Raw genomic sequence first — 26832 nt, 5'->3', positions numbered from 1 at the left:
TAATACAAGATGGAAGGAACAGCGAGGGAAAGCAGGGATTAAGAAGCTCCTTACATCCGATGTAGACTGCTCTAATTTCTGCTATGGGATTAAAATGGCAATAAACTTTCATACTTTTGTTGTTGTTTGGGGAGAGCATGGTCTCTCTACATAGACCTATCTGTCCTTTAACTCACTATTTAGACCAGGCTATTCTTGAACTCCAAAATCCCCTGCCTTGGCCTCCTGAGTGTTGGGATCAAAAACCATGTGGTCACCACACAAAATTTTACTAAATCAAGATTTGCCTCCTTTTTTACTGGCTGATGAAAAAGACAGAATATAAACATACCAACCATACTGAGCACGAAGAGCTACAAGAGTATCTCAAATTTATGTAAAAATAACCTGATCAAAATCAGCATAAACTTTTTCTTAAATAATCCTTTCTCTGCTTATAAAATAGCATTTAATAAGCAGCCATAATCATTTCAATTTAAGTCATTTAAAATTCATAGGTATGGCAATATAATTTATTAAACACTAGAAATGGTGAGTAAATCAGACATGGTGGTGAATGCCTTTAATCCCAGAACTCAGGAGGTGAAGACAGGCAGACAGATCTCTGTGAGTTCAAGGCCAGCCTGGTTAAGAACACTAGCTGCAGCTGGGCAGGGCGGCAGACGACATAATCCCAGCACTTGACAGGCAGAAGCAGGTGGATCTCCATGAATTTCAGGCCAGCCTGGTCTACATAGCGAGTTCCAGGGCAGCCAGAGCTACATAGTAAAGAGAGAGCCCTTGTCTCAAAATAAACAAACTGAAGAACACTAGCTGATTTGATCCGAGGTCTGATTCCCAGTACCACTTGGCAGCTCAGAATTCTAACTCTACTTCCCAGGTGATCCAACACCCTTTTCTGACCTCCATGAGTACTAGGTGTGCCCATGATGCACATATGTGCATACAGACAAAACACATGTACACATAAAAAAATTTAAGTAAATCTCAAATAAATAAATAAATAAATAAATAAATAAATAAATAAATAAATAAACTTTCCAGATGGGGTCCTGACAAGACATTACTGATGTTTTTCCAAAATAACAGTAAAGAGCTCCACTTTCATAATCTGAAAGTTATAACCCAAAGTCACTACCCAAGGAGAAAGTTGATGAAATTATTCACCGCTCTCCTCAACATTCCACCTTTACAAGTAGTTCTGGTGACATCACAATTTCTTAGTGAAGTGTATTACTAAAGAGCTCCATGATCAAAATAAAACACCACAGTTATGGTTAACTTACAGAATCAACAGTAAGCAGGAATAAAAGCTGTCGCCTTGCATGGAGGCTGTCTTTCATGACAACTAATTTTAATCATATGAGCACGAAACCCATATAATTTTTAGTAGCAGACTATCATTTAAGTGATAGCCATGCATCAAGTCCAAAAAATGTGTTAAGTACAGACTGAATACTACAGAATGTTACTGGTGTCTCTAAAACTTAGTGACCTCATCTAAATTAAATAGGGATTTTGTTTATTAAACAAAATGAACACAATCAGACATCCAGTGTCATGTCCAAAAAGCAGAAGAAACAGGTAATGCATTACAACATGTTACAAAATTTCTAAGGCCAAGATTTGGAGACATCTTTCATTAAAATGCTGGTCATACAAGACTTTCAAGACAACCAAAAATATGCTAAGAGAATTTATTCTAGTATGGTATGAGTTGGAACAAGGGGCACACAGTTCTATGAGCATGTAACAATTCTATTTAAAAAGCCAGGTATTAGAGCTGGGCCTGTTTTTACACAGCTATAAAGTGAGGGCTCCATAGCTTAGGAGTTAGAGCACGGTATTGCACATGGTGTAATACCAGAAGGTAGAAGGTGAAGGCAAAAGGTTCTCAAAATGAAACATTAAGAGGATAGTTTGACCGTGTCCTTGTTGGGTAAAGGATAGATAAAAGACCTAAACAGCCAGGGCGTTGGTGGCCCATGCTTTTAATCCCAGCACTCGGGAGGCAGAGGCAGGCGGATCTCTGTGAGTTAGAGGTCAGCCTGATCTCCAGAGCGAGTGCCAGGAAAGGCTCCAAAGCTACACAGAGAAACCCTGTCTCGAAAATCCAAAACACACACACACACACACACACACACACACACACACAACCTAAACAGACTTTTTTTTTATCTCAAAAGAAAACAAACAAATGGTCAACAGCTATATGAAAAAAAAATTCAATTCCCCTAAATAGGGAAATAAAAACCAAAATTAAAATTAGCTGTTTGATAATAGAATGGCTATTATAAAAAAAAGACTAAAGGCAGGGCCACAAATGATGGCATACACCATTAATACCAGGAATCAAGAAGTAGATGTAGAGCCAGGCGTTGGTGGTGCACGCCTTTAATCCCAGCACTCGGGAGGCAGAGGTAGGTGGATCTCTGTGAGTTCGAGACCAGCCTGGTCTACAAGAGCGAGTTCCAGGACAGCCTCCAAAGCCACAGAGAAACCCTGTCTCGAAAAACAAAAAAAAAGTAGTAGATGTTGGAGGATCTGAGTTCAAGGCCAGTCTGAACTAATTACACATTGAGGACCCAACCTCAAAAATTAATTAATTTTTAAAAACTAAAGAAAACGAGTGTGTTGAGAATATGAAAAACAAGAGCCTTGTTTGTACTGCTAGTGGGGAACATAAATTCATATAGCTATTATGTACCAGTAAAGAGATTTCTTTTTATAAAAAAAAATAGAGTTAACATATAATCTAGCAACCCATTACTAGGTGTTTAGTCAAAAGCAACAAAATGAGAGGGTCATAGAGACATCTGCACTCCTCTATTTATTCCATCACTACTCACAGCAGCCACAACACAGAAGCAACTCAGGTGTCTATCAACCACTGAAAGAATAAAGAAAAAAAATGTGTTGCCTATACACAATGAAATGATTCAGCAATGGGGGGGGGGGAGACCTGCTATCTTTGACAAAATGGATGGAACTGTAGATTGTTGTATTCAGTAAAGTATGCCCAAAACAGAAAGATAAGCATTGCATTATCTCACTAATTCGTAGATCATTTAAAATGTTGATCTCATTTAAGTTAAGAATAGAGGCTGAGACAAAAGACTTGGGGGGAAAGTTGATCAATGGGTCTAATCCCCCCAGTTTCAGAATTTAAGATAATGATAATGATCTGGGTGGTATCTCGAGCCTTTAATCCCAGCACTTTCGAGGCAGAGGGGGGCAGATCTCTGAGTTCACCTAGTCAACATACTGAGTTCCAGGACAGCCAAAGCTACACAGAGAAACCCTGTTTTGAAAAACCAGAAAAGAGAGAGAGAGAGAGAGAGAGAGAGAGAGAGAGAGAGAGAGAGAGAGAGAGAGAAAGCTAGAATTTTAAATGTTCTCATCATAAAGAAATAATATTGTCAGGTTGTAACTCAAAGGTAAAATATTTGGCTAATGAAAGCAAAACCCTAGGATCAATCTCTAACTGCCCTCTCCACCCACCCTTACCAAAAAGTAGGGGTAAGGAAGGTTTCAGATGTTTTGAATCTGATTCAAGCATTATGATGTATTCATGAATTAAAACATCAAGTAGTATCCCATTCCATTCATACATAATTTTTTTTTTTTTTTTTTTTTTTGGAAACAGGGTTTCTCTGTGAAACAGTCCTGGCTGGCTGTCCTGGAACTCAACTCTGTAGACCAGGCTAGCCTTGAACTCACAGAGATCTGCCTGCTACTGCCTCCCAAGTGCTGGGATTAAAAGCATGCTCCACTACCACCCAGCTTCATATATGCAATTGTACATTTGCATGTATTCATTAAAATTTGTCCTGAAAGGTGAGGAGGAAAACAAAAGCAAACAGTTTAGTGGGTAGGAAGGAGGTGATATGAGAAAAGTTGGGAGAGGGGGGAGTAAGTAAGATCAAAACATGTATGAAACTCACGAAAGAACAAAAAGGTAATAAAATCTTAAAATAATTTAATGTACAAACTCATTTATATAATGAAAATTCTCTTATATCTCTCAAATTATTAAAGAACTTATAAGATTCTCCCATCCAAGGACTAACCAGGCCCAACCCTGCTTAGCTTCCAAGATCAGACACGTTCAGGGTAGTATGGCTGTAGACCATGATAATTCTATAAATAGTATAGTGTTCAATATATTATTGAATACATACATAGTATTCAATAATTTTATGAAATGAGGGTAATGACATTGTTTTAGTCTAGCCTAAAGCAACAGGTTACAACAGACCGGAGCAAAGGAGATTCACAGCAATCAGGAAAAAAAAAAAAAAGAAGACGACGACTTAGCGCATATAAGAAAAGTGGCCTACTGTAAACTAATCCATTAAAAAAAAAAATTCAGAATTATTTTTTATGTGTATTTGCCTGCCTGTGTGCTTGGTGCCCATGGTGCTCAGGATAGGGTGTCAGATCCCCTGGTGCTGGAAAGTAAAACTAGGAAATCTCCATGAGCAGCAAGTGCTCTTAACTACTGAGCTACATCTCTAGCCATTTAAAAAAAAAAAAAAAATTGTTTACACTTTTAAAACACTAACTATTCAGTCATGTCTCCCTAAACATTCAATTCTGAAGTAGGTAGCACCCAACTCTTTTGTTGTTACTGCTGTTACAGGTCTTTCAACATAGCCCTGGAAGTTACTATATAGACCAGGCTGACCTCTAACTTACAGAGATCCAACTGCCTCTGCCTCTGCCTCTGCCTCTCTAGTATTGGAATTAAAGGTATATGCCACCATGTCTAGCTGCTCCCAATTCTTGAATCTCATGCAAAAGCCAATTAGATCTTTAGCTTATAGTGATAACTGCATAGTATGGAATACTTAACTGTTCCTTACTTGGGCAAAGCATAATTAATAACTTTGCTATCTAGTAATTATAGGATATTTTTAAGAATCATCCTATCGTAGAAAACTAAGTAAAATACATAACAGGGCTTAAGAAAATGACCTCAAGTCAGTAGATAAGAAATACTCCTGTTTTTTTGTGTTAATTTTTGTCTACTGTCATACAAGGGGGAAAAATATACTTAAGAACTAATTTGTGGTCATGGATAATTAAGAAAAGCTGAACAGCAGGGTGACACACAGCCCTGAGGCCCCAGATACATAGATGACTAAACTTGAGAAAGGTCACTTGAGATTATGCATTTGACACCAACCAGAGCAATAAAGACCCTGTCTCAAATCAACTAGTTAATTCTTAAGTTCAAGAAAATAAAAATTATCTGAAATACTAACACCCAGAAGATAATCACTCATTGTCAATCTTTAAATATTACATACCTGGCTTTTTCCTTTCAACATCAAAAGATTAGTTACTTTGCCAAATGGTAGACCTAATGAAATGACCTCTGCTTCGGTGACATCACATGGAATTTTGCGAAGATGGAGAACACGGGAAGGCGAACAGGGAGGTCTATCTCCTTTAAATTTCTTGTTGTCATTCCCATTAGCTAAAAAACATAAGATTTTTTTTAATTACTGAAACTAATTTGGGTTGAAATACTGCATTAACTAAATTGTAACACAACCTTCGAGTGTATCCGTTTTGAAATTTATGGAGCTACAGGGTTGATGAGAATGATATGAGTAGAAAATAAAACCAACTACCTTTTGATGAGCCACTTTTTGTTTTTTTGTTTTTTTGTTTTAAAGGAAAAGTATTAGGATAAATGAATTATATTGGTTCATAAAGTATCATGTATACCACCTTCATGCAGTAAGCACTCAACACAAGTAAACCTCTCCTATGTTTAAATACACAATACTTTAACTACAAATATCTACAGTATTCAATACAGAGACAATGTGTATAGGTTTGCAAGCTAAACCACATATACGGTATGTGACTATGTAAACGAAGTGTGTAGTAAATAAACTACACTGCCTCCGTCTGTGTAAGCACACTCTAGGATGTTTACTTACTAATGACAAAAATGGCAGAATGCATGACAATCACTGAGGTATGACTATACTTCTATACTCAATGTTCAGAACAATATTCAGAATGCCTCATATATGTTTATTTTTATAGGTATGAGTGTTTTTCTGCATACATGTATGTACAATCTACATGCCTGGTGCCTGACATTATGGACAGTTTTAAGCTGCCATGTGGGTAATGAAAACTGAACCTGAGTCTTCAGCAACAACACCAAGTATTCTCAACAACTCAGCAATATCTCCATTCCCACTAGTATAATTTTAAAGACCCCACTAATAATTTGTTCTACTGCTAACTAAAAAATAATTAAAACAATAAATTGCAGGAAATACTATAATATACATTTTGTGTCTGACACAACCAAGGAGACCTGAATGAGTTACATGTAAAATTTTAGTTTATTTCTTAGGCACTACAGGTTTTATCACTCTATCTTTATTAGCTAAACTGTGTTCTTATGATAACCCTACTCAGTAGTAATAACAGATCCTAGTTGAAATCCACATTTTCCTGTGTTACATTTACACAATGGAGTACAGAAGAAAAGAAAGAAGGAATCTTGAAATTTGCAGGAAAATGGATGGAACTAGAAGAAACCATTCTGAGCGAGGTAACCCAATCACAAAAAGACAAACATGATATGTACTCACTCATATGTGGATTTTAGACATAAAGGTCTACCAGCCTACAATCCACATTGCCAGAGAAGCTAGTAAACAAGGAGGACCCTAGGAGAGACATACATGGTCCCCTGGAGGAGGGAAAAGGGACAAGACCTCCTGAGCAAATTGGGAGCACAGGAGAGGGGAAAGGGAGCTAGGAGAATGAGAAGGGGAGAAGAGGAGGCGTGAGGAGGACATGAGGGAGCAGAAAGGTTGAGTTGGGGCAAGAATAGAAGATAACAAGAATGGAGATAACATAATAGAGGGAGACATTTTAGGTTTACAGAGAAATCAGGCACTAGGGAAATGTCTGGAGATCTACAAAGATGACACCAGCTAACAATCTAAGTAACAGAGGAGAGGCTACCTTAAATGCCCTCCCTTGATAATGAGATTGATGACTGACTTATATGCCACCCGATAGCCCTCATCCAGCAGCTGATGGAAGTAGAATCCAGTTGCAGAGAAAGACAAGTGATGAGCAAAGGGGTCCAGACCAGGCTGGTGAAACAAACCCACAGAAACAGCTGAACATCGGGAACTCTTGGTCCCCAGACTGATAGCTGGGATACCAGCAGGGGACTGACCCAGACCCCAGAAACATGGGTTTCATTGAGGAAACCTCGGAAATCTACAGACCTCTACTTATCCCTATGACAGGTGTGGACTTTGAGAGCCCATTCCACATAAAGGGATACTCCCTGAGCCAAGACACACGGGGGTGGGCCTAGGCCCTATCCCAAAGGATAGGGTAGACTCTGATGACACCCTATGGAAGGCCTCACCCCCCAAAGGGGAGCAGATTAGTAGTTATGGGTTAACAATTAAGACAGAGCTAGCCAATAATAAGTACTAGCCATCGGCCAAAAGTTTAATAATTAATATAAGTCTTTGTAAGTTTAATTGGGGCTGAGAAGCAGCTGTGGGACCAGGCAGGACAAGAAACTCCAGTAACAAGTAGATTTTAAATGTTTCCACTAAAAAAAGGTATCTGTATAAAGCAAAGAATAAACTAGAGTCAGAGAACAAAAAAGAAATCCACATTTTCCAATATTTAAATACTTAAAACTACAGGTGTGCTACCTATCTACAGTACAGCATGTCCACTATAGTGCTGTTCTGTCCTGAAACTTCAGAGTGGCTGTTGCAAAAATAAACTCATATCTTAGCATAGAGCCAGATTTTATTTAATCCTACTAACTAGGATTGACCTGCCTATAATGCTCACTCAAGTGTATACAGGTAAAATTAAAAAGTATTTTTCTTCCAGGAATAGAATGAAGACAGGCTGAAAAGAATATTTAAAAGTAAAAGGTTCATTATAATGCTTTTAAATATTAAATATGATATAATACAATCTTGCCAAACCCAAGGTCTAACTCTAATCCTTTTCTTAAACACTAATGAAAATATACTGCTTATAATCCTAAATAAATATCATACAAAAATATGGTATTTTATTCCATGTCTGTGGCATACAACCTAACCTAAAAATATATGAATAAATTGAACACCTACACAGGCAACTTTTGCTCCTAAATTTTCCATGAATTAGGAAGTGTCCTGGGAAGAAGTAACAAATAGGAACTCACGTATTTGTTGGTAAATTAACATATTACATCAGGAAACATGGCCTTGTCTCTCAAAAATCACTTATTTCTTTTATCTCCATTCTAAATATCATCAACGGCTCTTCTGACCTTGCACCTTTTAGAATTCCTTTCCTATGGATCCCCACCAATGTCCTCAGAATTTAGTATGACAACCTAACCAAAAATCTGTCATGTTAATGCCTAGCTCTAAGAACCCTGACAGACTACAAATAACTAAATTATCCTTTAGTTCCTTATTTTAAAGCTTTTTCACTATAACTGACTTAATTTAGTTCCATAAATAACCCAATCAAGGTCTAACTCTAAAGGCACTTTTTAACCACAAAATCTCAAAAAAGTAGTGGGGGGGAGAGGTAAAGGGCTTACATATACAAATAATAAATGGTAGTTCTGCAATATTGTTACTAGAATAAAACCCCAAACATCTACCATTCAGACAGAAGCTGAGCAATGGCATACTCTTGTAGTCTAGAGGACTCAACACTAATGACCACCATAGCATCAAGTTCTTGAGGAAACTCCCCCAAAGCATGGAGCTACTATAAGCTTATCCTGAAAATTCTAAACATAATAAAGGAACATTAAAAAGGTTGTTTCTGGGGGCTGGAGAGATGGCTCAGAGGTGAAGAACACTTGTAGATCTTGTAGAACACCCATACAGTGGCTCACAAGCATTCATAACTCCAGTTCCAGGGAATCCAATCCCCTCTTCTAACCAGCATGGGCATCAAGTACACACATGGTGTACAGACATACATGTAAGCAAAACACTCATACATATAAAAGTAAGTAAATAAAAAGTACAATTTAAAAAGGGAGGTTGTTTCTTTGACAGAGAGATCCTACGTTTGAAAGACTAAATTCTAGATGCGATAAAGTTGTTTGAACTTCCACATGGAAAACTTCTACCAAGACACAAGCAGTTATAAACAAGCATTTTTTAGGTAAGTATTTGTTCTGTATGATAAAAAATACATGGTCAATGTTAAAGAAAAGGGAAGGCAAAAAAAAAAAAAAAAAAAAGGAGAAGGGAAAGGGCACTTGGAAAGCTGTTCAATCAGATGCCCTGTTCTGGACAGACTACTTGTTACTATAACTCCTTTTTTAAATATAAATATATGATAACAGGGAAATTATAAAACCCAATCATCTTAACTTTCAGAATCTTTTAAATGCCTGTCACAATGTCTGGTACAAAGCAATCAATTGCTTATCTAGTTATTCTTTAAAAAACAAAACTTTTCAACCTAGAAATTACATTGTTTCTACTGTTTGGTATCAAATGATTCTAAGTTGGGTTTTCTTTTTTTTTTGTTTTTTGTTTTTTTGATGTTTTTAGTAGTTCAGGACACTACTACACACCAATTGAAAATGTTATCTATGAAATCTGAAAGTCTATTACTTCAGGAAAATGACTATATTTGAAAGACTTGAAAAAAACCTGAAGTTGCACAAGTGTTCATAAACAACCACATGAACATGAAAAGCCAACGTAGGGTCCCTGCAAGATAGCTCGGTGGGTACCTGTTGACAGACTGGATGGATCCAAGCATGATTCTCAGAAACCACAAGGTGGAAGGAGTAAACAAATTTGAAAGCTGTTCTCTGAATGCTCTGTGGCTCACATTCCCACACATGTATACAATAAACAAACAGAATATGGTACTAACAAACAATATAAAAATAGTAATATATTTTTTCACCAAAGAAACAATAAAGATTATCAAATATGTTCTGAAAGGTGTTTGGAAGAAGTGTCTGTACTTTGCTTACTTATCTGTTTATTTGGCAGTGGTAGAGATTAAATGCTAAGCAAATACTCAACTATAATGTTATATTCCCCACACCTTGGATTTTTGAAGACAGGGTTTCTTTAGTAAGCCCAAACAGGCCTGAAACTCACCCATCTTTCCATCCTCACCTCACAAGTTTGGGAATTATAGGTGACAACTACCCTGCCAGCTTCTGTTTTGCTTTTAATTTCATTCTTTATGTATATGCCACATGTGTGTGCAGGTGCCTGTGAAGGCCAGAAGGAAGCTCTACAACTGTAGTTATTAGCCAATTCAGAGTTTCCTGATGTAGGTACTGGGAACTGAATTCAGATCTTCTGAAAGAGCAGCAAACATTCTTTACTGCCAAGTCATCTCTCCAGCCCCGATGTTGGGGCATTGTTGTTGTTGTTTGTTGTTGTTGTTGTTGTTGTTGTTGTTGGTGGTGGTGGTGGTGGTGGTGGTGGTAGTGGTGGTGGTGGTGAAGGGACCAGCTTCCCTTTTGGCAGTCATAACGGCTGAACACGTGCTTCTATGACCTTGTCCCAGACACTAGAAAGTCAGATGCCTGCCTCGTGACAAGGAAACAATCAGAAGTTAGTCACTAGAAAGTCAGATGCCTGCCTTGTGACAAGGAACCAATCAGAAGTTAGCTGGTGGCGCTATGCTTTACGACCCTGGGTGTGCTTTAGGGACAAGCGCACAGCAATGTCGCACAGAGCATAGCAACCACCCTGGGAGGGCCTATGGGCCATAACAACCAGTTGACCAATCAACACAGGGCAAGCCCTCCAAGCCTGGAGGCACACCAATCATGAGCCTGTGCGCACTCCTAGATACTCCCCTTACGCTGCCCTATAAAGATCTGTGCGCAGTGGCTTCAAACTGTCTTTTCTAGCCATCCGCCATGGCGGGTAGGTGAAAGACCAGAGCTAACATGTGGCTAGCTCGTTAAATTACAATAAAGCCTTGTGCAGTTTGCAGCAAGCTCTCGAATCCGCCTGGTGATTGGGGTGACTGCGAAAGTGGCCTGGGACCCCGGATACTTGAGTTTTCGGGGGTCTAACAGTAGTAGTAGTAGTAGTAGTAGTAGTAGTAGTAGTAGTAGTAGTAGTAGTAGTAGTATTGTATCCCCAGTGGGCTCAGTGGTGGTTGTTATTATTACTGTTGTTGTATCCTAGGTAGATTCAGTGGCACATCCCTGTAAGCAAGTACTGTAGATGCTGAGGTAGGAGAACTAAGAGTTCAAGGACTGCTTGGGCTACTCAAAGAAATACTTTCTTGTATTTCCACCACAAAACTAAAGAAATGTCAAGCAATACAGATTCTGATAATCTCTGATAGGTGTATCTATTTGTATTACAATCACAAAACTTGAGATAGAATACTGTCATTGTCATGTTTCCTTTGCACTTAGTACTTTTCTTTCATGTTTGTGTGTTCAGATCCAAATGTATAAATGGAGGCAACACTGGGTGTCATCCTCAAGAATGTTGTCTACCTCTTTTAAGAAGAGAGCCTCACTGATTGATTTAAAGCTCCTCAATTAGTCTCTAACAGCTGGCTAGCAAACTCCAGCAGTTCCCCTGGTCTCACTGTATCAAAGCTGGTATTATAAGCATACTCTCAGTTTTTTTGTGTGTGGGATTAAAATGAAACAATCACTTTATGACTAGCTTACTTCTCCAAATGCTAGAGTTTCTTGCACGAATGACAAACTTTCAAGTAACTTTTTAAAAAATACTGTCATATGCAGATAAACTTTATTTTCTGAAGGTAGGAACTATGACAGGGTCTCATTTCATTGATCTGGTTGGTCTGGCCATTTCAATGATCTGAACACACTTCAACTCATAACCTTCCTCCCTCTTGGGTCATAGGACTACATAGATATATACTGCCATGTCTAACTTTATTTAGATTTTGTTGTTATTTTTTCTCTACCTCTGACCAAAGGTCCATCCTGTCCTCAGAATGCATCTCCAGACTTATTTTGTCTCCACCAAACCTCAGACTGCTCCTGTCTCCTCCCGTCTTTATATTCCTCTCTAGTGCTAGGATTCCAAGTGCTGGGATCAAAGGTGTGAGCTCTATTTTTAAACTGATTCTCTCTCATGCAGCCCAGGGTGGTCCTGAACTCAAGAGATCCATCTGCCTCAGTACCCAGTACTGAGATTAAAGGTGTGGCTACCACTACCTGTCCTCTATAGCTAATTAGTGGCTTAGTATATGTGTAGTGGCTTAGCTCTACACTCTGATCTTCATGCAAGCTTTATTAGATCATAAAGAAAAAAATCACCACACTATGTCATTAGTCTTCGAGACTTTGTAATGAAGATAATTTCAAGCATATAAACACAAAGATTATTTCACTAATTTGGTAATTATTGACTGGTACCTCCCTCTAAGTAAGTTAGATGGTAGTGGTAATTACAACTGTAATTTGCCTCGTTTTAAACTGTAATGCAAATGACTTTTTAAACCTTTTTTAATTAACCAAGGTTGGGATTTAATAAAGATATTTCAATATATGGTTACTAGGTTGCTCTGAACTAAGTAAGACATATCCCAGAGCATGAGTGCGGTTCCTCAGAGTCACAGAAAATAAGCTACATCCAAGTTCATCTATTATTTGATCTTTTGATACATTTATTATCATACTTTGTTAAGTTTCTTTTTTGTTTTATTTCCTATTTGTTACCAATGACTATAACTATGCTTTTATTTTTATTCATTTATTTATTTGTTTTGTTTTTCAATACATGATTTCCCTGTGTAGTCCTGGATGTCCTGAAACTCAGAGTTGACCAGGCTGGCCTTGAACTCAGAGATTGACCTGCCTCTGCCTCTGCCTCCTGAGTGCTGGGATTAAAGGCGTGTATCACCACTCCTGAAAAATTATGTTATTAATTTGTGATAAGGTTTTGTCTCCATTTATTTGCTGTAGTGGCATACTTTATAATTTCCTGGTTTTAACCTGCTCTTATATACACAGATTAAGACAGGTTGATCATGGGAGTATTATTTCATGTTATGTTAACTCAAAACAGAGATGAGAGTTCTCTAATTCAAACCCCAAAATATTTTTAGATCTTCTAAAGTATAGGTAGGTGATAGGGGATTTGACTTCTTGATTAGGAACCAGATTTCCTAATATGATCTTCTCATAACTTATGACTACTTCTTAAATTGTAAAATAGCACTCTCATCACTTTTTAGTCACTGTTCTATGGAGAGACACCATAACCAAGGCAACTCTTATAAAATAAAGCATTTAATTGAGGGCTTGCTTACAGTTCCAAAGGTTTAGTTCATTATCATCATGGCTGGAAGCAAGGCAGCACACATGATGCTGAAGAAGTAGCTGAGAGCTACGTCCTGATCACTGGCTGAGAGAGAGAGAGAGAAAGAGAGAGAGACTGACACTGAGCCTGGCTTCCAAATCCCCACCTCTACCCCCAACCCTCCCAGAGATATATTTCCTCCAACAAAGCCACACCTCTTAATTCTTCTCAAGTAGTACCACTCCCTGATGACTAAGCTTTCAAATATATGAGTCTATGGAGGCATTCTTATTCAAATCACCACAATCACCATCACTCCCTTCCCTAGTGAAGAGAAAAATTAAAGCTGAATTTAGCTGTTGTCATTGACCTTCCAGTTGGGAGGGGGGGCTAGATTATTATTCTTGTGTGCAAGTCCAGTAATAATCTGAGAATTCTGTTTTGAAAGCAAATGAAAACAGGCCTCAGAAGGACCACTAAGACTCTTAATCACATACACATTAAGCCATGCATAACTGTGCTCATCTTGTGTACATTTGTTAGAACTCATAACTGTATCAAAGTATTTTTCTATAGCTTTGCACTGTACTCATATAATGGGTTTTAGTATTACTATTATCATAGCTCCATAAATAAATAGACCACATAATCAGCACCCAAATCAAGAAGTAGAACACTGGGCTGGAAAGCCAGCTCAGAGGTTAAGACCTTCCCAGCACCCACACCAGGTGGCTGATGACCACCTACAATCCCAGTTCTAAGGGATCCAACACCCTCTACTGGTATCCTGAGACACCTACACACAATAGCATTCACTCACACACAGAAAACATGAACGTGTTATATATACATGAGTCTTTCATCCTTCCATTTACGCTTATCTCCCAAGCATATCATCTTGATTTCTCACAACATATATTATTATTTTTGTGTTTTAAATATTACATAAATGAGCCAATAATATAACATATATTGGCTTTCATTTAACATTATACTTGTGAAGCTAATAGTATATATTTATAATAGCAACATACAAAACTATTTTGTCTCTTACTAAAATGTAATCCTCATCCTTAAAAATCTCAGATGGAAGACAGAATTCCTCCAAGCCAAAGAGAAAAGAAAAACAGTATACAAGAGATACCCTGCAGGTCCCATAAAATTCTTGTAGTTTTTAGTCAAAACCACCTCTAACCAAAAGGATGACTTTGAAAGTAGCTATTTAATCTAAGTAACAATGGGCTGAAATAAAAATCAAGAATAAAAATAAATAGTATCACTGTTTCTACCATTAGTTTATACAACTATATTTAAAGGGACAGTATGATTTATGAAGTGTGATTTTTTTCATAATTATTAGAAAAAAATTCACCTTAACAGCATGATTCAAGTTCTCAAACAGAAAACACTGCCCTGTGTGTACATACTAGAGAGTTCTTACCTCTACCAATGCTCAGACAGAAAGGGCCATCCTGTCCTCAGATTACATTTCCAGACTGCATCTGTCTCCACCAAACCTCAGACTGCACTGAGCTCCGGTCTCCTCCCACCTTACATTCCTCTCTAGTACTGGGATTAAATATGTGGGATCCCAAGTACTGAGATCACCTTTGTGTGAGCTCTGTTTCTCTTTTAGACTGGATCAGTTTCGTGTGGCTCAGGATGGCCTTGAATTAACTGAGATCTGTCTGTCTCTGTCTCCTGAGTGCTGGGATTAATTAAGGGTGTGTATCACCACTGCATTTATTGATTTTGTGTATACACATGTATGCATGTGCAGACATGTTTGTGTCACAGCAGACGAGGGGAAGTCAAGAGGACAACAGGACTCAGTTCTCTCCCTCCATCATATAAGATCTGGGGATCAAACTCAGAGGTCACCAGGGCTTGACAGCAAGTGTCTTTACTTCCTAAGCACCTAGGCAGCCCATAATAGATGAGATTTGAAAAGAACATTAACAACATTTAAAGAGAATAACCATAGGTCCCAAGTTGCCTGGGAAAGTTTCAACTTGGCACCAATGCTCCTGTATCCTTATGAAACATTAAAAAAAAACTTCATTTTAAATATATCTGTCTGTATTATTAGCTGTACCAAAATAAGCCAGAATGATGTTTGGTAGATTTAATTCCTTAGCCTCAGGTTCTTGCTATAGTCATCTATTTATTTAGATAGAGCAGTTAAATCTGAAAGTTAATCAGTAACAGACCGACATCTTTACAAATTCAGGGACAGCATATAGACCCTTTGATTTAAAAGCATCAGGGACAGTAGGATATGATTAAGTAGGAATCGTCAGCTTTTTCTAACAGATTTCAATCTTGTTGCCTATTGCCTATACTCTCTCCCTCACATATACACCCTTTCATGGGCAAGGTACACATGAAATATAACCTTATTCTGTTTAATATCTTACAATGAATCAATTCACAATTTTCCTTCATTAATTTTACATGCAGTTTTTCCTGTATATGGCATAAAGAGACAGTTAGCAACTCCTAATTAACAGACTGTTAACCATTCAGTTTAGTCTTCATTTGCTAACTTAACATTAGAGGAGTAATTGTACCTAATATATTTAAATTCATTTTTTAAAGTTCAACATTAGCTAGGCGCTGGTGGCACATGCCTTTTAATCCCTGCACTCAGGGAGGCAGAGGCAGGTGGATCTCTGTGAGTTTAAGGCAGCCTGGTCTTCAGCCAAAGATACATAGAGAAACCTTGTCTTAAAGAAAAAGAAGGTAAAAAATGTTATTATCATCATTTTGAGGTAGGATAGAATTTTGTAGTGAAGGCTAGCCTGGAAACTTGCTGCCACTGAATTCAAAATCCACCTGCCTCAGCTTCCTGGGTCCTAGTTGAGATAATTTAGTAATACTAAATTATTAGTTTAGTAATACTAAATGAAAACATTTGATGAAACCCACAGAAACAGCTGACCTGAACAAGGGAGAGCTCATGGACCCCAGACTGATAGCTGGGAAACCAGCATAGGATTGTTCCAGACCCCATGAACATGGGTGTCAGTGAGGAAGCCTCAGAAATCTATGGGGCCTCTGGTAGCAGATCAGTATTTATCCCTAGCATAGGAATGAACTTTGGGAGCCCTTTCCACATAGAGGGATATTCTATCAGCCTAGACACATGGGAGAGGGCCTATGCTCTGCTCCAAAGAATATGACAGACTCTGAAGATCCCCCAAGAAGTCCTCACCCTCCCTAGGGAGCAGAAAGGGGATGGGATAGGAAGTTAGTGGGGGGGCAGGGGAAGAGGGAAGGGAGAGGGAACTGGGATCGACATGTAAAACAGTCTTGTTTCTAATTTAAATAAAAAATGGGGAAAAAATGAAAACATTAGTGCCACATACTCAAGGTAAGAACACTGTTCTTACTGAAAAGCAAAGAGACAAAAGGCCAAAAACAAATCCTACAGTCTCCACACTTTAACAATCAAAACCCAACTGCTTGGAGCTTTCTCTAGCAACCTGTACTGCTTTACAAAAACATTCCAAGACAAACTCCCAATAATCCACGGCACCTAAGCCCAAAGATCAGTCTCCAGAGACAACTAATACTGTAAAGCTTAATATTTAACAAAGGCAGAAAGTTAGTCTGTCCCTTCAGAAATGGCTTTTGCTTCAGTTCTGGACTCCATGCAAATGGTTCATGAAGTTAGACTAAATAATCTGCCCCTCAACTGCTGTAAAGGTTTCCCTCTCCTCAGTGGCAAACTTTTCAGAAGCTTATCCGCTGTAGCTACACCACAGTGTAGGTAATAAACTGTCTACTTCAGCATTCTTCTGTCTTTTTGGTTAATTCACACCCATGCATCATCAGCCTATCACTGATGTCCACACATGGCAAAAATTTTATGAGACAGAAATGTACTTGCAAGAGGTCTGGTGCAAACCTAATTCCTGCTCTCAAACAAGGAATATTCTACCAACAGAAGCTAGTCTCCCCAAACTTCTTAAAAGTATTTTAAAACTGATATTCAGATTAGCTACAAAAAATTTTCTGATTCTCCTGAAGAGAAAAACAAAACAAAACAAAACAAAACAAAACACTCAGCAAGTCAATGTAATTGGCTCTTACTTTGGTGCACAGTATGGCTTTATTAAAATGTTTGTGTCTTTGAAAAATTACTTAAATATCTTAAGAAAGCATCAAAGTCTACTCCAATGACTTCTTGTAATAATCTGCTAATTGTGTGAAGGGGTGTGTGTAAGTGTGCATGTGCACAAGTATGTATGTAAATGCCACATGTATATTGACGCCCATGGAAGCCAAAGGAGAGTGCTAAGATTCCTTGAAGATGGAGTTACAGGGAATTGAGTCACACTCACATTGTCCCAAGTGAGTAATGGTGGTGAATGCCTCTAACATCAGAAGCATTATGGCAGAATATCTAAGGGATGCTAAACCCAAACAAGACAGGTGTGCTGATCCTATACAAGTTTCACTGGAATGAACCCCAGAAGAATACAACTCTCTTTGGGGAATTGGATCACTCCTGAGAAGGGTAACAAAAATTTCAGTAATGGTGCTCAAGCCTGTCTGTACCTCAGATGCATCACCTAAAAGCTCTAAAAACAAAGACAAATATATCCCCCACACAGAAATTTCAAGGGCAAGCCAGGTCCTTAGCAGATTTTCAGTACTTCCAAATTCTTCTGAATGTGCTAATTAATCCTGATTGTCAACTTTAGGACACTTAGAATTATCAGGCAGATAAACCCTTGGGTGTTATCTAGGAAGGCTTTCTAATGAGGCTTTATTCAAGTGGGAAGATCCACCTGAATGTGGGCAGTATCTTTTCATGAGCAAGGCTCCTCGAATGAATAAAAAGGAAAAGGTAGCATTGTTCTTTCACTGAATGATGACATCCAAAGTGCTTAGGCACCTCACCCATGCAATGCATCTTTACAGCAGCCAGGTTGATTTGGGGGTGCCTTCCTCTATCACTCTTCACCTTATTTTTTGAGACAGGGTTTCTCACTAAACCTAGAGCTCCCTGTTTTGGCTAGACTGGCTGGCCAGCAAGCCCTGAAGATTCTCTGTTCTCTACTCCGCACACAGCAACACTGGGGTTACAATAACTATCCTTTATGTGGGTGGGTAATGGCAATCAAATCAGGGCCTCATACTTGCACAGCAAGCACTTACACACTAAACTAACTCCCCAGCCTCTTCGATGATTCTAATGTGAGCTCAACTTTACAAAACTGGCTTTAGTCTCAACTCCTGTATCATTCTGTTTGCATATTTACAAATTCTCTGCTTATAAAATCTTTCCAATAATTTTTTGGTAGATTAAAACACAGTGGACCCATTCATAAATTTCTTCAACATATACTAACTTTTCTCCTTAACTGAGGCTTTCACTTCTCACTGAGTTTAAAAAAAAAAAAAAAAAAAAAACACAGATTTTTACCATAAACAGTGGCACATACGAACATTTTTTTTTTTTTTAAAGGGAGGCTCACAAAAAGAAAACATGAGGTGTGGGGTTGCAAAACTTACCATACACACCTGAAGGAGTTGAATTGTTCATGGTAGAAGGTCCGTTAATGACACCAGGAGAAAGAAGCTCATCAGATCCCCGCTGAAAAGCAAAATTGGTGTTCAATTAATAAAGCAAGTTTTAAAATAATGGTTTATATTTACTACTGAATTTACTAGGAGTTAGTATTATTTTATTTAAATATAAAGATATTTTAAAGGACAGCTGGAGCCAGGAAGTAGTGACAAACACCTTTAATCCCAGCACTCAGGAGGCAGGGGCAGGTGGATCTCTGAGTTTGAGGCCAGCCTGGTCTACAGAGTGAGTTCCAGGACAGGCACCAAAGCTACAGAGAAACCTTGTCATGAAAAACAACAAACAAAAAAAGACCACCAAATGTTCAGTGTAATCATTCAAAAACAAAACAAAACAAAATAAAACACTGGGGACATAATTTTGTAAACACTTTGACCAATTCCAATTGCCCAAAATTTTAAAAATTTTATGTGTGATGTACTAAATTATATTTAGGAGACTACATTCTGACAAAGAATTTTTATCAAATATATTTACACAAGAATAATTTATACATTCTAAGAATCCTGACTGGATCCGATTGGCCTCAAATTCAGAGATTTTTCCCCTGCCTCTGCCTCTAAGTGCTGGGATTAAAAGTGAGCATTACTGCAGGTGTACACTATATCTTAACCAAATATGTTTTCAAAAATTTATTTATGGTAAGAGAGAAATCTGTCTCCTGGTGCTGGGTACTGGCCATGCAAGATAAACATCCTACCACTCAGCTACAACCCCAGACCTTGTTTTTCTGGAAGTCGTGTTATGTAGCCAAGGCTGAATGGATCTTTCTATCCTCTTGCCTCAGCCTTCTGAATGCAGAGATTGCAGAACGAGCCACAGTACCTGTCCAAGCAAGAGTTCTGACCTACTTACACATCTGAACTCTCAATGCTAAAAAGGATCTAACAATCCTTTTCATTACAATCTTAATGTAGATCACCAGGTTATAAAAGGATAATAAATATGGATTAAAAAGTCAAAGCCAACCTATTTCAAATGGATGAAATCATCCTGGTGATTTTTTGTTTTTCAAGAAAGGGTCTCTCTGTGTAGCTCTGGCTGTCTTGGAACTCATTCTGTAGACCTGGCTGGCTCTGAACTCACCAAAATCTGTCTACCTCTGTCTTCCGAGTGCTAGGATTAAAGGCATGCACTGTCACCACCCAGCCTTAGTCTTCAAATAACCATAAGTTTTAGAATAAATATTTTCATTTTTAATTTACGTGTGTGTACAGATGTATGTTGTGGGAGTAGAGGATGACCCAAAAGAAGCCTGAAGGAGGAGTTGGATCCCCTGGAAACAGAGTTACAGGTGTTTGTGAGCTGCCCAGTGTGGATGCTGGAAACCAAACTGGTTTTCTGCAAAAGCAGCTCTTAGACACTAAGCTAGTTCTCTAACCCTTACGACTAACTCCAAAGTGTCTGCATTATTACAAACATAATAATTTAAACAATTCTTGTTTTCAGCACCCAGAAATTACTACCCTCAGCTCTTTTACTTAAGGTTATCAAAGATACCACCAAGAAATACAATGGAATTAAATAACCAGGCAGGATGAAAAAAATTTCAAATCCCATCTCACCCAGAAGACCAGGATAGTTCCCCACTTAAAGAACAGGCTTTCCTAATTTCTGAAATAAAGGTACTATGATGATGATAATAATAATAATAATTATCGTCTGATAATTAATGGACAACTTTGTACTTGCTGTTTATCTGCAAAGTTAAGGTTTTGAGTTTTAAATATAGTAGTAATCTAATGTATCCAACATGATTTTTTTGTTGTTTTTTAGTATTTTCTTTATGTAGCCTTGGCTGTCCTGGAACTCGCTCTGTAGATCAAGCTGGCTTCAAACTCATAAAGACCCACCTTCCTCTGCCTCATGAGAACTGAGATTAAAGGCATGTGCCACCACCACCCGGCTCCAACATGGTTTTAAAACGAAGGATTTGGTAAAACATATTTTGCTAATAGATATAGCTTCTACATACATGTGTCTTTAGTATCGATATGTTTCTTGTCAAAACAGCTGGTTTGGTAAAGAGGTTCCTAAAAACCTGCCTTTGCTAAAAACCACTGACTCCTCACTTGGGCCCACAAGGTAACTTAAAGCAAGATGAAACCCTGGTAATTCTCCCTTCACTTTGCAACTATACGGCCTTTTAATTCGCATAGGCATGTTAATCACTACCTAGGAGTAGGGTAATACCTAACCTCTTATTTCACACTTCAAGGCGGAAGATACAAAGAGAAGAAGAGTACCCGAGGCATCTTAGAATGTCCTATTCCAGTCTCCAGTCAGTGTCTTAAACCTGCAGTCACCATGGATTCTAGAAACAACAGAACCTCACAGAACAGACCATGACTCAAATCACAGAACTGACCATGAAGCAAGGCAGCACTCTGGAGCATGGCTAATTATCTGAGAAGCAGCTTGTTCCTTACTGCTTCTCAGTAAGAAGTAAGAACTTCTTCTGGCCACCTTGCAGAACCAGGAGAGACAATAAACAAACAGACCACACCTTGATCAGCAGTGCTTAGCTTTACAAATCTCTTGCCCCACCCGCCATCATGCTTCCTCTATCTAAACCCCTCTTTTTGTTCCTCTTCCTAATGCATGTTGATTAAATTTCCTTCTCTGCTCTTCACAATTACTCATTTCTTTCGCTCACATAATTGGGACAGGTGGCTTGAGCCCCGCACATTGAGACTGCTCTAAAATTCTCATATATTGTGACCAACCCTTTCACAAAATATTCTAAAGATGATTATGTTTAGATGTCAAAAAATACTTTCATGTGGACTGCAGAATAAAATAATAAAGAGAAAAGTGTTGAAAACTCCTGAAGATAAAGGAGTAACTTTCTGACTTTGGAGTAGGACACTATCTTTTTTTTCCTTTTTTTTATTAGAAAGAAAATTATTTTACATGTCAATCCTAGGGCCCTCTCCCTCTCCTTCTCCCCTGCCCCCCAACAAACGCCCTAACCTATCTCATACCCTTTCTGCTCCCCAGGGAGGATGAGGCCTTCCATTGGGAGGGGGGGGGTCTTCAAAGTCTGTCATAATCTTTGGGATAGGGCCTAGGCCAACCCCCTGTGTCTAGGCTCAGGGACTATCCCTTCATGTGGGATGGGCTCCTAAAGTCCATTCCTATGGTAGCGATAAGTACTGAACCACTACAAGAGGCCCCATAGATTTCCAAGGTCTCCTCACTGACACCCACATTCAGGGGGTCTGGATCAGTCCCATGCTGGTTTCCCAGCTATGAGTCTGGGGACCAAGAGTTTTCCCTTGTTTAGGTCAGCTGTTTCTGTGGGTTTCACCAGCCTGGTATGGACCACTTTGCTCATCAGTCCCCCTTCTGTACATCTGGATTTCAGTTCAGTTCAAGGGTTAGCTGTGGGTGTCTGCTTCTACTTCCACCATCTGCTGGATGAAGGCTATAGGATGGCATATGAATTAGTCATCAATCTTATTATCAGGAGAGGGCATTTAAGGTAGCCTCTCCTCTGTTGCTTAGATTGTTAGTTGGTGTCATCTTTGTAGCTCTCCAGACATTTCCCCAGTGCCTGATTTCTCTTCGAACTTATGTCTCCCTCTATTATATTATCTCTTATCTTGCTCTCTTTTGTTCTTCCCCAACTCAACCTCCCTGTCCCATCATGTCTTCCTCACCCCTCCTCTTCTCTCCTTCTCATTCTCCTAGTTCCCTCTCCTCTCCCCCCTTGCTCCCAATTTGCTCAGGAGATCTTGTCCCTTTCCCCTTCTCCAGGGGACCATGTATGTCTCTCTTAGGGTCCTCCTTGTTTACCAGCCTCTCCGGCAGCCTGGGCTGCAGGCTGGCAATCCTTTACTCTATGTCTAAAATCCACACATGAGTGAGTACATACAATGCCTGTCTTTTTGTGACTGGGTTACCTCGCTCAAAATGGTTTCTTCTAGTTCCATCCATTTGCCTGCGAAGGACACCATTTCTTACACAGGAAACAAAAAATAGTTGAGTATATGCCCATAACCTCAGCACTTAAGAGGCTGTTGCAGGAGGACCACAAGTTCCAGGCCACTCCAAGGTACACACTGAAACTGTCTCAAACAAGAAAAAAATACAGACCCTAACAGAATACCACCATGAGAAGGCAAGTGATAAAATGTTAAGTTGGTAAGTCAGAGCAACAAAACTCTTAGAATTAAATGGGGAATTTAGCGGGGCATTGGTGGCACACACCTTTAATCCCAGTGCTCCCGAGGCAGAGGCAGGTGGATCTCTGTAAGTTCAAGGCCAGCCTGGTCTACAGAGCGAGTGCCAGGACAAGATCAGGCTCCAAAGCTACACAGAGAAACCCTGTCTGGAAAAACCAAAAAGTAAATGGGACTTTTAACTGGGTGTGATTTAATGGGAATATACACTGGTACAACTTTTAACACTATTCAACCTATGAAAGTCATGATAAACCTATGAATATCTAAAGGATCTCTGTACCCCTATGTACACACTCAAGAGATGCTTTCTTATGTACACTTAGACACGAGTATTCCCAGAGCATTATTCACACTAGAGCAGCTAGAAACAACCAAGTGTCATCAATTACAGAATAAATCTTTATCAATGCATGCAATGGTTATACAGGAGCAATAAGGAACTACTGTCCCACTGAACAGGGTAATCTCAAAAATTAAGAGGTCAATCACAAAGAATACACTCTTTTGCTGGGTTTACTATTACTACTTTGTGTGATGTCTATGTTAAGGGAGTCAGTTCTCAACTCAAAAAACAACAAAACGTTTCGTAGAAGGAAAAAGACTATCATGGGTAAACAAAACAGTATTGCCAAGGAGGTCTTAACAGGCAGAAAAATGAAGGCATCATGTGGCAGGTGTGGAGAGAAGTTAGCACTGTATCAACAGTCTCCTTAGAAACGAATGGTCAGTTTACATAAATCCAACAATTTCCTGTGGACTTGTTAGCTCTCTGACTAAGTCAACACATAAATCAGCTCCATTTGCCTCAAGCATCATTATTGCTGTTCCCTCCTACGGAAAACAATTAAATATACAGGAACAGCAAAGCAAAGGAATACTGTGATCAAGCAGTATAAATAAAATGTTCCATTATCAAATTTGATGGGAACAGGGTTTATTTGCAATTCAAGTGAGAATATTAATGTGATTAAAAGACAATCTGTACAACTGAGAAAAGGCCACTAGAATAACATGTAAGATTTTTAAACTAAACCAAAATCTAAATTTTAGATCATACCTAACATGCACATGAAATTCTAGGATAAGGTATCATTTGTTTTACTATCTATCAAAAAATTTTAACTCTCTAGGATATGAACAGAACCTTAAAATATTGAAATTAATACCCAAATACTACTTTCAATCAAAGCAAAGTTCCTAGAAGATTCACGAACAGTCCTTTGTGAAGCTTTCTAGAATAGAAAATTTGTTTGTCCTGCTCTTAGTTAACTGTTCCATAAACAGAAATAAAATGGGCCAGGTGGTGATGGCGCACGCCTTTAGTCCCAGCACTCAGGAGGCAGAGGCGGGCAGATCTCTTGAGTTTAGGCCAGTCTGGTCTGCAGAGCAAGCTCTGGGACAGCATGAGCTACACAGAGAAACCCTGTCTCAAAATACCAACAAACAAACAAACAAACAAACACAAGGGAGAAGTAAGATTAAATATTTATTTTTAACTGATACATAGTAATTGTGTGTACATGTGGAGTAATATATATTTGTGGAACACAGTCTGAGATATACATCAGCTTATGTATACAATAATGATCAGGATAACTCACATACCTATTACTTAACATATCATTTCCTTGAGCATTCAAATCTCTTTTAAAAATAACATTAACAGGAATTACACTGAATCTTTAAAATGATGAGTAGCATTGCCATTTAGTAAAATTAATTCTTACCATCTATAAATACTCTTACTATATCTTTTCATTTTTCTGTCTCAAAAGTATCATACAGGGCTGGAGAGATGGCTCAGCAGCTAAGAGCACTGGTTGCTTTTCCACAGAACTGGTTCAGTTCCCAGCACCCACATAGCAGCTCACAACTGCCTCTCACTCCAATTCCAGAGGATTTGATACCCTCATACAGACATACATGCAGACAAGCCCCAATGTACATTATAAAGAAAATTTAAAAGTATTTTGTAGTATCATTGCAAACTATTAACAACCTTACAGTATCATTGTATATCAGTAATAATTTTAATTTTTTTGTTTTGCTTGGTTTGGTTTTTTGAGACAGTGTTTCTCTGTGTAACTTGGCTGTCTTGGAACTCACTCTGCAGACCAATTGGCTTCAAACTCAGAAATCCACCTGCCTCTGCCTCCAGAGTGCTGGGACTAAAGGCATGCACCATGTCCAGATCAACTTAGTTAAATTTATTTGTAGGTTTTTAGGTGCCTTTTAAAAACCTATTCATCTCTTCAGTAATTTTGTTACTGGTATATTAAAAGTCTAATTTTCAGATGTTGACCTCTCCAACCTTACTAGATATCAGTTTAAACAATGTTGGTAGCCTGTAGGTTTTCTTCCATATAAAATCATGTCATCTGAAAATATTGTTAATTTGACTTCCTTCTTCCTATGTGGATATTTGTTTCCCTCATCTTATTGTCCTGAGTATGATTTCTAATACTATATTGAATGGTGTTGGATAACTGACGTCCTTGTCTTGCTGCTAATTTTTTGTTTGTTTTTCAAGACAAAGAAAGGCTTTCTACCTTTCTTTCATTCCATATGTCCTACTTTCCTGCTTTTTCAAGACTGGTTTCTTGAAACCTAGCTTTGGGCATCCTAGAACTAGCTCTGTAGACCAGGCTGGCCTCGAAATCACAGAGATTTGTAGTTGGATTTTTCTTTGGGCCACCAACCAGCTCCCAAATAAAGACATGGAGAGGGCTGGAGAGAGAGATCAGAGGTTAAGAGCACTGGCTGTTTTCCCAGAGGTCCTGAGTGCAATCCCCAGGAACCACATGGTGGCTCACAACCATCTATAATGAGATCTGGCGCCCTCTTCTGGTGTACAGGCATACATGCAGACTGAACACTGTATACATAACTGATGGGGGAGGGCCTTTTGTGTATAAGTTTGTCTTATTGGTTGATAAATAAAGCACTGTTGACCAATAGGGAAGCAAGTTAGGCAGGACTAGGAGAGAAGGATTCTGGAAAATGTAGTAAAGAGGAGAGTCATGTGATCCCTGGGAAGAGAGGATGCATGCCACTGGTGTCCTCGATAAGTCTTTATAAAATATATGGATTAATGGTTATGGTTGATGCTTAAGACAGAGCTAGCAAATAAGAAATCCTAGTCATTGGCCAACAGCATTGTAACTAATATTAATCTCTGTGTGTTATTTGGGGTCCCTAACATGATACTGGAACTCAGGCAGCTGGTGGCACGAGTTGTCGTTACACATAAGTCTTTAAAAAAAAAAAAAAGACACGGAGACTTACTAATTATGAACACTCAATCCTTAGCTTAGGCTGTGCCACTAGCTCTTTTAACTTAATTTAACTGTTTCTATTCACCTACTTTTGCCTCAGGGCTTTCTATCTTCCTTTCATTCTATATGTCCTACTTTCCTGCTTCCTCCATGTCTATCTATCTGGTCCCTGGGGTCTCCCTAGCATCTTGTCTCTTTTTCTCCTCCCCTCCCTCTCCTAGCCTAAATCCCAGGTTGGTCTAACTCTCCCTGCCTAAAAAAGTCCCACCTATACCTCCTTCCTCACTATTGGCTGTTCAGCTTTTTATTAGGCCAATGAAGTGCCTTACTTAGGCAAGCAAGGTAAAACAGCAAAACATCTTTACATAGTTGTACAAATATTCTGTTAGACCCCCGAAAACTCAAGTATCCGGGGTCCCAGGCCACGTTCGCAGTCACCCCAATCACCAGGGGGATTCGAGAGCTTG

At 38.7% G+C, this 26832-nt stretch overlaps 1 protein-coding gene across 7 annotated transcripts in view; it reads right to left on the bottom strand.

Moving 5' to 3' along the window:
- Window positions 1–26832, bottom strand: part of Ptbp3 (polypyrimidine tract binding protein 3) — an 83665-nt gene that overhangs the window by 36876 nt on the left and 19957 nt on the right. For 2 of the 7 annotated variants that reach the window (XM_035439862.1, XM_027403001.2), the window contains 2 exons: window positions 18828–18909; window positions 5313–5482 (listed from right to left, as the gene is read on the bottom strand). In XM_035439862.1, the coding sequence (XP_035295753.1) occupies window positions 5313–5482; window positions 18828–18858 (201 nt within the window). In that variant the 5' untranslated portion in view covers window positions 18859–18909. Of the gene's footprint in view, window positions 1–5312; window positions 5483–10169; window positions 10368–13314; window positions 13337–18827; window positions 18910–26832 lie in introns of those variants that run through there. The other 5 variants (XM_027403002.2, XM_027403004.2, XM_035439863.1 and 2 more) reach the window with 4 other exon arrangements.

The sequence above is a fragment of the Cricetulus griseus genome, chromosome 2 (assembly GCF_003668045.3).
Source record: "Cricetulus griseus strain 17A/GY chromosome 2, alternate assembly CriGri-PICRH-1.0, whole genome shotgun sequence".
In the NCBI taxonomy this organism is placed as follows: domain Eukaryota; kingdom Metazoa; phylum Chordata; class Mammalia; order Rodentia; family Cricetidae; genus Cricetulus; species Cricetulus griseus.
Note: the sequence above shows the minus strand (reverse complement) of the source record. Positions and strands in the feature narration are given on the sequence as shown.